Source organism: Helianthus annuus, chromosome 12 (assembly GCF_002127325.2).
Source record: "Helianthus annuus cultivar XRQ/B chromosome 12, HanXRQr2.0-SUNRISE, whole genome shotgun sequence".
Taxonomy (NCBI): Eukaryota; Viridiplantae; Streptophyta; class Magnoliopsida; order Asterales; family Asteraceae; genus Helianthus; species Helianthus annuus.
The window spans coordinates 8,781,520-8,795,244 of NC_035444.2; the positions used below are offsets into that span (position 1 = coordinate 8,781,520).

The following is a 13,725-nucleotide window of genomic DNA, read 5'->3' on the forward strand; positions in this document are numbered from 1 at the left end:
GTATAATTCAGATGCAGAAGACCACAACTATTAGGTTAATGAATTATGCTTAGTTAGGGTTTATTATATTTGATTATGCCCGGGCGATGTGTAATAAGATATTAAACGTGTTTAATATTATGTGTTTGTAATGCATAATGTTTTGTTTGATATAATTGTTTAAAAAATATGTTTTTAGATATTTAGAAGTTTTTCCTCTATAAAAGGGAATAACGCATTCACAATTTCAAAGATGAGCAAATTATCCCATCGAATTATATCTGGTCCTTAGAAAATTCATATTTCAAAACGTAAACAATTTTTTTAAGAATTCATCTTTAATATCCATCTCTAAAAAATCATATAACTTTCATTCTTCACTACATAATAGAATAGCCTAACAAGTCCACAACTTTGAGGAATCTTATTTAAGGCAAAATATCAAAACAATTGGATATTTTTAATAGTGTCTCACAGTAGTTGTACACCTCTATTATTCAAACTTATTCAACAATTTTTAAGTTTTGTGCTATTTACCCTTCTTGAAACACGAAGATATCTTCCTGACAATTGTAGATTCTTCAGATACAACTCTGCCTTGGATGAGTCTAGAGATCCCTGAAATCATATAAGAAAACGACGATTTTGTTAGTTAAAATGGGCACTCAGAAAGTCGACTTAAGGGTGTAGTGTATGCCAAGTTTGAGCCCAAATGGACCTCAATTTATTAAATGACCAGAAAGCCAATTATGTATACTAGTAGCTACTTCATACCATAATATATACACACACATTATATATACTTATGCATGTGTATATATATATATATGTATTTATGTATGTATACCGTTAAGACCAAAGTGAACACACCTGTTCTTGCACAATTGTGTTAAGCGCTCGGTGTACATCTTTAGCCATGCATTTAGGATCACCACATACATATAAATACGCTCCCTCTGAAAGCAAATTCCAGATTTCTGAAGCCTGTAATAACATCTCACATTAACAAAAAAAAAAGAAAAAAACTAATATAACATGTTAGAATATAATAAAGACGGTCGTTTAATATTTCCTACCTTTTGGCCCATTTTATGTTGCACATACTCTTTAGCCGCCCCTTCACGGGAGAAAGCAACAACAAGCTCAGAAAGAACGCCAGTCTCCAGAAAGTTGTTTAGTTCGTCCTCGTATATAAAATCCTACAGTTATAATATTACATAACAGATTCATAACTTGCCACTATTGAAGCATAGCGTTTGTAATTTTTTTTGTTTAGCTTACCACATTGCGGTTTCTGCATCCGAAAAAGAAAATAGATGGCCCGAGCTCGGTTCCAGCTTCCTTCAAAGTTTGTCTTTCTTGAAGAAAGCCCCTGAAAGGAGCCAGTCCAGTGCCGGGCCCAATCATGATAATCGGGACTTTCGGGTCAGCAGGAAGTCTGAAGTTGGATGTTCTAACAAAAATGGGTGCCCAACTACAATCCTTACTTTCAGTCAAAGGCGTAGCATTCTGAAAAATAAATCACTAAATTTTAGTATTTTTAAAGCCTATAAATTACCATATACTACCAACAAATTGGATTCAGAAATAGGAGTGATAGTAATACCTTAATCCAGGTTGAAGAAAGTCCTTTGTGGATACGGCCTGCAGGCATTTTATCATAAACTAATGAACAAGCGATATGAATGCGGTTCGGTGTCACCCTGTAAATTTTCAAAAAAATAATAAAAATGGGATTACGTTAATATAGAAGAGGTTACTTAATATATATAGCATATATAAACTACTAACTTTGGACAAGAAGAAATCGAGTAGTATCGAGGCTGTATGCGTCGCGCCACAGCCGCGAAGAAAACGCCAAGTGGAGGCTTGGCTGACGGGAATGCCTCCATAACCTCAAGAAGACTTCTCTGGCTTGCAACAATCCACTGAGCATATTCATCCTAAACAACAGTATGTTCCATTTTTTTAATAAAGATAAAAACCATTAACCAAGATCAGTGAAAGAAATCCGGACCTTGCCAGCTGGCGATGCGAGAAATTTTAGTCGATCGGCTTCACTGGGATCAGAAGCATGAGCAGCCAGAGCAAGCAAAGCCGTCTGGTATACATAATATATTAATTAATTAAATAATATTACAATATGTAACCATGTATGTTTTATGACAACATTATAAATGACATATGTTCCTTTAGGTTCATAGACCAAGCATATATAAATGTGTTACCTTTCTAGGAGAACTTAAAACATCTGCGTAGCGCGCCAATGCGTTTCTTAAAGTGCATGGAGGGAACGGAGGTGGCAAGGTGGAGCCATTGATAGGCGTTCCATCCTCTTTATTGGCATGAATCGAGAAATAAGTGTCGGGTGGTAAGCCGACTAATCTTACAGCTTCATCTACAACTTCACTTAAATTCTCACAGTAGACACCAACTTGATCACCCGTCTCATATCTAAGAAAAATAACCTTTAGCTCCTCTAGTTTCGGGTCAAACATAACAAATAAATGAGCGACTTACGATAATCCGGTGTTAGAGATGTCAAATTCCAAATGAGTGCAAGACCGGTCGGACTGAGGGGTGTGTAGTTCCTTTTTGAATGCCACGTTGGATCTTTAAAAACACGCGATTCATGATAGCCGGTTAACAATGTGATAAGATAAGAAAACAATATTTGAACAATGAAGATTTAACAATACCTGCTTGGATGTTGAGCATCATGAACAGAATGACCATTTGTATGAGTTTGGTCTTCTGTAGACGGGTCGGGTTTGTCATGATATACAACTCGGTATTCTAAAACAGCAGCCGTGTAAGGAGTGGCAACACTCATGTCATCCTTGTCATGCAACAATTGATCCAACTCAGGCCACACTAACTCTTTCCTAAGATGATATTAATAAAAAAAACTGTAAATTCACTCATTGATGCATAATAAAACTGTCAAGAGCGAACCCATTAATTTTTTTTTAAATGATCCTTTGCAAGCTGAGCCATTTAAATGAGACCCCGTTTTGACATGAACTTGTTTTGACCAATTACCCGACCCGTTTTGAAAAGGTGAATTTACTCTTATTTATACCATGCTGCAAAATCATCTTCAATAGATTGTTCATCATCTCCAAGGCCCAAAGGTACAAGGCGTTTTGCACCTGAAAATGGTAATAGTAAAGATTAGCACTCGCATGAAAATAAGGGAAATGCAAAACGAGCCATTGACCAAACCCACTTTCAAAACTAGCCACCTCCTGCATCCTTGGAGCGACGCATCCGACGCATCATGCATAGGATACGTCTTTGGAGTCACGTCATTGAAACCCAATAAAAATGGACACGTGGGGTTTCTAAAAGTTGCATAATTCCAGACGCATAAAGAGACCCCCTAGACCCATGAGGTGGACCCACAGACGCATGAGGTGGACCCACGGACGCATGGGAGAACCCACAGACGCATGAGGTGGACTCACAGACGCATCCCATGCATGAAATCTCTCCAAAGACGCATCCCGTGCATGATGCGTCTCTCCAAGGACGTGAAAGGTGGCTAGTTTTGTAAGTAGTTTTGGTCAATGGCTAGTTTTGTACTTTTCCCTAAAATTAAATTAGAAATAATCACTTTAGGGAATTAAACATACCCATCTCTTCGAGTTTACCATCGACCACTATTCCAACCTACAAAAGATGAACAAGTGTATAATTCGGCCTTTACAAAAGATACACGATACCTGCAGCTGCTTGGTTATCGAGAAAACGAAATGAAATTAATAAGATGATAATTACCTTGTTGAAATGCCCGTATCGCCTGTCGCCGACGCCGAACACTCCATATTGAAGTTTCTTAACCAATTCTCCTTTCTTATCCCCCTACACATGTACAGAATAATCTATCTTAACATTCATATCATGTTTAAATCTCACCAGCAAAGTGAAAAATTAAATAAGCACAAAACATTTACCTCTGTAAACCATTCATAAAATCTGACCGCATTATCTGTTGGCTCACCAGATCCATACCTAGATAATCAAATAACATACATGATTTGATCAGAAGGGTAACTTACTAACTACCTAATACATATATATTGTTATATGTGTAGATATTATATATCATTAGTTACATGAATTGTCCTGTAGCATGCACCTTTTATGAATTCAGTTTTTTTTAATTACCCGTTTGGTCCACAATGTTCATAAATTGTAACACATTATAATTATGTTAAGTTGATATGAAATGATCTTTCGCAGCTCAGCACGTAAGTTTTATATAAACATGCATGCGAGTTTAGTCTCACTTGTTATCGTGGAGTTATAATACTTTGGTTTCCAGGGACTTGAACGCGCACTATTTTGATGGGATAAACACATAGTGACACTAGACCAAGCGGCCATTGACACGAAGCAACATATGGTTCACGCTCTTTCGGCAACACCAAGTAAATGTTGTGGTTAGAGAGATAACCGAGAAACTCTAAACAAGTGTGGGTGTTTTTTATATAGTTTTAGAATATAGGGGTAAAATTGTAATTTTTTAAAATATATTTTAAGATAAATTTGATTTTTATAACTTTTAATAAATAATCTTTTATATTATTTAAATAAATCATAGATAAAGATAAATAAGTGCAATAGTAGTATATTTGAAATTACAAAGAACTACACTAAAAGTCAAAAAAAGATTAAGTCTATACTATATAATAAAAGAAACCTGTTTTGGGACACTTGTCATTCTCTCATTTAATTGATTAAAATTATTAACAATACTAAAAATAATAATATTTAATCTAAATTAATACAAATTCTTATTATTAATAATGTTTAATCAAATCTAAAATCTAATCTAATACAAATTTTTATTATCAATAATATTTAATGAAATCTAAAGTTGATTTTTTTTCCCACGTATGGTTCAGTTTTCAAATGTCAATTTCATCTTAAAATCATATGCATCATTCAAGCCCTATTTGTTAATTTTTTTTTTTAAAGGCAATAACATTATAATAAATTTCTGAACTAATATTGCTATATCATAACTAAAAAAAAGTTATATATATACACACACATATGTAATAATATAAAACAGCCATTGAATTTTCATGATCATATATACAATAATAAAACATACCTCTTAAGCACAACAAATTTAAATATACATACAAAACAAAAGTTCATTGCTTTTATTAAACAAATCTATACTATATAATAAAAGAAACCTGTTTTGGTACACTTATTATTCTCTCATTTATTAAAACTATTAACAATACTAAAAATAATAATATTTAATCTAAATTAATACAAATTCTTATTATTAATAATATTTAATCAAATCTAAAATCTAATCTAATACAAATTTTTATTATCAATAATATTTAATCAAATATAATAAGAATTCATACGAATTCCAAAGTTGATATTAACTTTCAGATAATTAAAAAAATCCGCCTAACATCACAAATGTTTCTGTTAAATTCGATTAATTAATTTGTTCAACAATCACTATTATCTTTATCATTCAGTAGTACGGTTAATCGATTTATCATAATACAACCTCCCACCTATTCAATCATATGATTTTTCAATCTTATATTAACTAAATAAATAAAGATTAATATTCAATCTTATCGTACTTTAAATATAAAAAAATCCGTTAGTTTTTTAAATATTTTTTTATTATTTGGTATATAAAATCATATTTATTCAACCCATGTAATACACAGGGGTTTTTAAAAATATATTTTTTTATTATTTGGTAAACAATGTTACATTTATTCAACCCGTGTAATAAAATGGTTTTAAAGATATAATTTTTTTTATTATTTGGTATATAATATTACATTTATTCAACCCGTACAATACATAGTACTTATAGATATGACTTATTTTATTATTTAATATATAAAATTACATTTCTTCAACCCGTGCAATAAAGGAGGCTTTTAAAAAGATAATGATTATTTGGTATATAAAATTTATTTATTCAACCCATGTAATAAAATGGTTTTAAAGATATATTTTTTTTATTATTTGGTATATAATATTACATTTATTCAACCTGTACAATACATATGGTTCTTATAGATATAACTTATTTTATTATTTAATATATAAAATTACATTTCTTCAAACCGTGCAATAAAGGAGGCTTTTAAAAAGATAATGATTATTTGGTATATAAAATTTATTTATTCAACCGGTGTAATACACGGGGTTATTATTCAAATAAAAAAACAGGGAAAAATCTAATAAGCGGGGTGTAGAAGGTTAATTTATGGGTGTAAATTGTAGGACCCAAGGTTTTTCATGTGTGGACCGAACGTGCTACGATTAGGTAACAATGCATTCTAAATCCATAATTTAAATATAAACAAAAATATGGAATTACAAGAACAATGAGATTTAGTGGCAACGGTATTAACGGCGACTGTAATATGTCGCCGCTAAAGGTCCATCCGTGTCATGGGATCCATTCATCGCTCATGTCGCCGCTTTTGCCTTTAGCGACGATTTCAGCCCGCAAAAGCGACGACATGTGTCGCCGCTAAAGCAAAATTTTCTTGTAGTAGTAAGATAAAAACAGTGTAGCAAACTAGCAATCAAATATGTTGATGACTTACGTAGCTACAAAGAAAAATGCCAAAGACTCTTTCTTAAGTTTCTCCTCATACTCATCGTCATCATCGGCATAAGCATCCTAAGATTAAAAAATATTATTGCAATTTAAACATTTAAAAACTTCAAGTATTAAAGAAAGATTCTGATTGTGTAGTAGCATCTAAAAATTGAACTCACCAAATCAATTACTTTAAAGGTTGCCTTTTCATATCGAACTTTTGCTTCTTCTACAAATGCCTTTACATATAAAAAAAGTCAAAATAACACCGAAAAACTTTATATGTTGGAAAATAACGATGCATTAACTTGATTGTCTTAAAACCAGACCGATCATCACTAAAGGTGTAAACAAGATAACTTGCTCGTGAGATACCCGCGAAGCTAAACGAGTCCTATAATTTATAAACGAGCCTAAGCTTTAAAATAATTCTTTTCCTAATAACGAAGCCAGACGGACTCCCAAACCTAAACGGACCTTGTAGTTTATATAATCTTCATAAAATATAATAAATATCTAGTCATACAATAGTTATTATATATCAAAAGTTACCATAAAATAAATAGATAGTATATATTATGTCATATATAAAATTTATAACAAATAAATTAATAAATTAATTAAAAAATAATAAACATAGGTGATTTATAGGCTGGTGGTAGGAGGCATGATTTCTCCGTTGGACACCTAAGTTCGATCCTCACCATGTCATTTTTGATGGATTAAGGCAAAGAAGAATTTGAGCTAGTTCTTGTGTGAGGTTGTTAGTTCGAATCCTGAGTCCACCGGGATTTTCGTCCCACGGCGTGTTACTCCACAGAGTTCTCCTCTTATGGTGGCACAACGATTGTCAAGTGGCAGCTGGCGGTATGCTTTCCCGAGAAACGCCAAGCCAAACTCTAAAGCCAGCGTGTGCTTGGTTAAGACAACATAGTTTAACCGGAGTGAGGCAACAGAGCTCTCCAATTTAGAGAGTACGGAGGCCAAACATAAGAAAGTTTTCATTAAAAAAATTAATAAATAATAAATGAACTAAACTTAAGCTCATACACGACTCTCATTTGGTTTAAACCACTCGTTATCACTACCACTCTACCAGCTCTCCCCCACACACCCGGGCCCCTTCTATCCTTCGCCTCTGACCGGCTTATTGGTTCAGCCATATTAACTGAGAAAAAATATTCAGGAAATAAATATTATTTTAAATGAGAAATAAATGATTTTTTAGTGAGAATGGGACCCACAAAAATTTGTGTTTCATCGTTTTTTAGAAACCAAAACACAGGTGCCACAATAATGAGAATGACAAAAATTGCCACATGTGTAGAAAAATTGGAACAAAACCGCCCCTAGGGCTAGGGCTGGCCCCGTCGTCTCCGGCTCCTTCCAGACGGTCTTGTTAGGCTTATTCTCTCCTCACACACACACACACACATATATATATTGAGACTCATCTCCCACACTCTAGATTCATCTCCTACAGGCTCATCTTCACACCTGCTTACGTGGACGCCTATGTAGCGGAGCATCCTTTGAGGACTACTCCTCCACACCCCAAGCCTTGGGCATTATCCGACATGTGGCTCCTAGTCAGCAAAGGGGCTTGAAATTAAAAATGGGTGTAATGGTGTTATACCCATTGCAATGATTATATATTGAAATTATTCCATATATAAATAAGCAATAACTTTGTGCATATCTTTGTTGTACAATAGGCTTAGGGAGTTTTTCAAAAAAAAAAACTTTGATTTTCACTTTTAACCCAAGCATTTTCATATTTTGTATTTTAACCCCTTTTAATTTTTTACTTTTAACCCGAACTTTTCCATCTTTTATAATTTAACACAACACTTTATTGTTTACAACTTTGGACACCCATACTTTTTTTATCTTTCGCAAGTTTACGTTTCGTTCTAAATTTTGCAAGTTAACACGTCGTAGCGTGCATGTGAGGTTCAACGTTTTTTGCTCTATTTTTCATATTTGACAGACCCGTCGCAACGTGTCCATTTTTTCATCGTAGCGTGCATGTGAGGTTCAACGTTTTTTGCTCTATTTTTCATATTTGACAGACCCGTCGCAACGTGTCCATTTTTTCCTTTTTGACAAGTTTGCCGCAACAGGCGGGTCCTAGATCGACTAAGTTATTATTTTCTATGTTTTCCGTTTCTGGTTAATTTCTTCGCATTAACACACTGTAACGTGTGTGCGTGGTTCAACGATTTCAAATCTGCTTTTCGTTCAGTGTAATTTTTCCCATTTTATATATTTTATTTTTACGATGTTGAGAGTCGATGCCGTTGTGGCCTTGGTGTTACTTGGCACTGTTTTACGAACATCTTTAACCTATTAAATTTTTTACTAATATTTTGTTTCGGTTTACCCCTATACTTCCTTTACTTAAAAACTATTTTTTACGTGCATATTTTATGTACGGGTAGGTATAAATATGATTTGTTCTACATTCTGACGTAAACTTTTTTTATAGACGAGTCAGGTCAAATACAATACGTTTTCGTTTAAAGAAACCATTTTTATGTGCATATTTTTATGTAAGTTTTGGTATAAATTCAAGTTGTTCTACGTTTCGACGTAAACTTTTTTGGGAAATGATACAGGTCAAATATAATATTTTTTGTGTTTATTATGTATGTTTCGTAAAGTTTGTTTCGAACCGAGTGGAGTCAAATTATGGTTTCTTTTTCTCCCTTTTTGTCGAAAGCTCTAATTAATCCCTTTCGATTACATGTGCAGATTTTCCTTCATGCCCGTTACGTTTTCTATGTATGAGTTGGATCACATATAATACGTTATGATTGTTCGATATGAATTTGATTTAATTTACGTTTGATCAAATCACAATGCTTATACAGGTTACATTGAGTTCAACCGGATACGTCGAAATGTGTGTTTTCATATGGTTAATGCATCATATAACGTTTGGACCAATTCATTCGATATTTACATTTACGATGTACACGCGCCGCAACGCGGGCGGGTCTTAATCCTAGTTGAATTAAAAAAATAAAAATAAAAACCCATAAAAAAATGTTCCATTGGCCATTCTCTCTTCTATCCGGCGTGTTTAAGAAAACGCCCAACAAAAAAAAACATCACATGCGTGATGGGGCGTAAAACCCCTTCCACTACGAGAGGTCTTATTGGGGATGGTCTTAAGACCCGTTGAACAACTTAACCAAGTCGCATCTCTGATTATTTAAGTAGGTTATATTCACGGCGGTTTTAACCAAAATTTTTCCAGTCTAAAACTGAACCAAGTCACCGGTTCAATCGCAACTTGACCTATTTAGATCGGTCATACCAGTGGCAGTTCAACCCATGGGAACTGAACCACCAAATTTCAGACCAATCAATCCGGTCCAGTTTTAACAACATTGTTCACTAGTTATATTTTACCTTGGCGAAACTTTCAGCGTTTCCGGTTTGAGTTCCAAAGAAAATCGAAACCTTCTTCTTGCCATCATCCACCTCCCCTTCCTTCTCTAACTTTGTCGCAACAACTTTCTGTGGCTCCGGTTCCTTAACCGGTTTCTTCGTGGACGATCTCAGCAACTTTCTGTATGCTTTCTCAAAAACGCCAAGCAAGACTCTAAAGCCAACATAGGCCCGTTTAAGACAACATAGTTTGGCCGGAGCGGGGCAACATAGCTCTCCAATTTGGGAAGTGCGGCGACCAAACACAAGAAAGTTGTCGTTCAAAAAAATCAATAAATAATAAACGAACTAAACTTGAGCTCGGACTCGACTCTCAGCTCGTTTACACCACTGGTCATTACTGCCACTCTACTGGCTTATTGGTCCAGTCACATTAACAGCGAAAAAATATTCAGAAAATAAATATTATTTTAAATGAGAAATAAATGATTTTCTTAGAGAATATGTAATTAATTAATTTAACTAGTGAAAATATAATTTTGTACATAAATACTTTTTACATAGAGCTTTCAGAAAAAAGGAATTACAAAAAACGTATAAAAACATATCTAGTCAACTGACATATCATAAAAACACTTATTCTTCAAAAACACTAAAAACTAACCCAATAAAAAACCAAAAATATTGCCAGATCATTATCTTTTTTTAGCCAATTTATTTAGTAATCTCTTCATATATTTTATAGAAGAAGTTAATATTTATGCATCCCTTCCTCAATCTCTCTCTATGCATACACATATAGAGATAGAGTGAAAATATGTGAAAATAACATTTAGAATTTAAGAATAGTGGAAGCCAATGAAAGTTAACACGGCCCACAACTAATTCTATCTCCCTATTATTATATTTATATGCATAAAGTAGAATGGGACTCACAAATAATTGTTTTTTCATTATTTTTTAGAAACCAAAACACATGTGCCACAATAATAAAAATGGCAAAAAAATGCAATATGAGCAGAAAAATTGGAACAAAACCACTAATCAGTGGCGGAACTAATTTACAAATTCAGGAGTATCTCATTTTTTATCATACATTCATATAATAATGAAGAAAAGATGATAATAAATAAAGTTAACGATGTTGTCACATGACTAAAGGTATTAACTTATGTTGTCGTGTAAATCAATTTTAATAAACTTTATTGTGGAAAAAAAAAAGATATTTCAATAGGAGCTTGCAGCAGACAAGACCAATGGTAACTCAAGTAGTGGATAGAATATGTAGTGTGATATTTCATTTTAATTTTATTTTGCATGTTCTCCAACCACTACTATATACCCTAATAGACAAAAATATTTTTAAGTACAACTGGCAAATCGTCATATCTTATTACTATCAGAGTCACAAAAATATTCTGATAATTCAGCTTTTATCGATATCTTCTACTATTACTTTCATTGGCATTTAATGGATTTGATTAGTTTTTTTTTTTTTGGGTATTTTAATTTAATATTATACTTTACTTGGTGGCATTTAAAAATACTAAAGTTACATTAAAACAGAAGATAGATGACCTACCCCTTTCTAAATTGCAAATACTAATCTATCAAAGTCAACCTCCCCTAAGGCTGAACAATTGATATGGATAACCTGTAGGACTCTGGTCAGAAATTAGAAATATAATAAAGAATCTTTTCAAATATAATAATAATAATAATAACTTATTTCAAAATGTAAAATAAAACCATAAAAGAACACATATTTACTTTGCGTAACTTAAAACATAATAATTATGGTTACCATTGAAAGCGAAACTTATAAAGTTAAAACAAAATTCACAAATCTTGAAATTGATATATTAACTGCACATTTATAAAGCGGAAACTACACATTTATAAAGTGGAAAAATATAATTAAATTAAAGTTGAGGTTGTAGTGAAAAAATTCATTAAAATTAATGCTGCGCTTTTAGTAAGGGTTTTGTTTTCAAAGAAAGCCCATATAGCTTTTCTTTAAATATATTAACAAAACCTATCTTCTTGTTCTCTATGTTCTCTTCCTATTAACAAAACCCTATTTTCTTCTTCTATGTTCTTTCTCCCAGTAGCTGAACAACTTCGCAGGAACATCGCAACGCCACTACTAGCCGTCGTTTCTCTACCATAATTTATTTAGGGTATCCTAATATTTGTTTAAGGGTATCCTATACATAAAACGACAAAAAACACACTACGTAATGCACTTCAGAGACAAAGTTGAGGGGTAACACGGGCAACCCCTGACAATATACTGAATCCGCCCCTGCCTTAGACCATTTGTAGTGGGGCTTGAACTTCAAGCCCCTCTCTTGGACATTATCTGACATATGGCTCCTAGTTAGTAAAGGGGCTTGAAGTTAAAAACGGGTGTAATGGTATAATGCCTCTTGCAATAATTAAATATTGAAATAGAATTAAAAAAATAAAAATAAAAACCCATCAAAAATTCTATTGGCTATTCTCTCTTCCATCCGGCGTGTTTAAGGAAAGGCCTAACAAAAAAAACCATCAAAACCGCCCCGGGGTGGTGACGCAAGCGCGATGGGGCATTTTTGAGAGAAAAAACGCCCAAAACCCTTTCCACTACGGATGGTCTTATTTGGGATGGTCTTAATACCCGTTGAACAACTTAACCAATCTCTAACCACCACTCGACTTATTTGAGTAGGTTATATTCACTGCGGTTTTAACCAAACTTTTTCTAGTCTAACAACTGAACCAAGTCACCGGTTCAATCGCCACTCGACCTATTTAGATCGGTCATACGAGTGGCAGTTCAACCCATGCAAACTGAACCACCAAATTTCAGACCAATCAATCCGGTCCGGTTTTAACAACATTGTTCACTAGTCATATTTTACCTTGGCGAAACTTTCAGCGTTTCCAGTTTGAGTTCCAAAGAAAATCGAAACCTTCTTCTTGCCATCATCCGCGTCCGCTTCCTTCTCTGACTTTGGCACAACAACATTCTGTGGCTCCGGTTCCTTAACCGGTTTCTTGGTGGACAATCTCAGCAGCTTATGATTCTCCTCCAGCATCGTTTTTTCTCGCAGTTTTGATGTGTTCAACTTCTCCGTCACCTTTTCATTCAACACTGCTGATACCAATTCGATTGGAGACACTTTTACGTATTCTGATTGCATTATTACCCGCAAGAAACCGGTTTTTTGATAGAGGTGTGTGAACTAGAGAGAGAAAAGTTAAATTTGAAGAGGTTTTTGTCTCACTAGATTCTCTATCTAAACCGGAAGAAGATGCTGGTGGGATATATATATATTGATTTGGTTGTATAGGGGAATTTAGAGATGGAATAAATGGACAAGCCAGTAGCCACACACCCAACTATAGCTAAGGTCACATGCCATAAAAAAGAATGAATATGCAAAAGGACACATGCCATAAAAGGAAAATCTATATACTTCTTAGTTTAAAAAAAAATTGTTATAAAAGTTTGTCTACGTAGTTTTTTTTTTTTATTATTATTGAAGTCCTTTCACTTGTTAATTTTAAATGAAGCTATGAAATTATTAGATAAAAAGCTTGTATCCAGCTCCAGTGATTGTTTTGCTTACAATCTGACATGGATGTATTCTTTCATTATTTTAATTTAAAAAAGAACTAGTTAGTGTACGTGTGATTTTTATTATCTTTGGTTTTACTTCCACACGGAGTGTTCATAATCAAGCGAACCGTTTGCCCCA

At 33.6% G+C, this 13,725-nt stretch overlaps 1 protein-coding gene across 2 annotated transcripts; it reads right to left on the reverse strand.

The window, feature by feature from the left end:
• Window positions 1–420: 420 nt before the first annotated feature.
• Window positions 421–13,350, reverse strand: LOC110894002 (NADPH--cytochrome P450 reductase). Of its 2 annotated transcripts, XM_022141165.2 has the most exons (18): window positions 13,020–13,350; window positions 10,004–10,203; window positions 6,766–6,825; window positions 6,591–6,667; window positions 3,936–3,993; window positions 3,760–3,843; window positions 3,615–3,651; window positions 3,062–3,131; window positions 2,679–2,864; window positions 2,500–2,592; window positions 2,208–2,433; window positions 1,997–2,080; window positions 1,771–1,922; window positions 1,586–1,682; window positions 1,261–1,488; window positions 1,056–1,178; window positions 850–963; window positions 421–597 (listed from the first exon to the last, which is right to left on the reverse strand). In XM_022141165.2, exons 1-18 carry the CDS (start codon window positions 13,165–13,167, stop codon window positions 487–489), a joined length of 2,148 nt encoding a protein of 715 aa, XP_021996857.1. In that variant the 5' UTR covers window positions 13,168–13,350; the 3' UTR covers window positions 421–486. The 2 variants fall into 2 exon arrangements, with proteins under 2 accessions (XP_021996857.1, XP_021996856.1); XM_022141164.2 differs by lacking the exon at window positions 10,004–10,203 and having other exon boundaries at window positions 12,886–13,347.
• Between the last annotated feature and the right edge of the window lie 375 nt (window positions 13,351–13,725).

Excerpts from the sequence above, each read along its gene's own strand:
- LOC110894002 (XM_022141165.2), bottom strand. The coding sequence starts at position 13,167 with ATGCAATCAGAATACGTAAAAGTGTCTCCAATCGAATTGGTATCAGCA. Across the intron at positions 6,668-6,765 it reads CCTTTAAAGTAATTGATTTG|GATGCTTATGCCGATGATGA; the intron begins GTGAGTTCAATT and ends TTTTAATCTTAG. Across the intron at positions 2,081-2,207 it reads TTTTAAGTTCTCCTAGAAAG|ACGGCTTTGCTTGCTCTGGC; the intron begins GTAACACATTTA and ends TATGTATACCAG.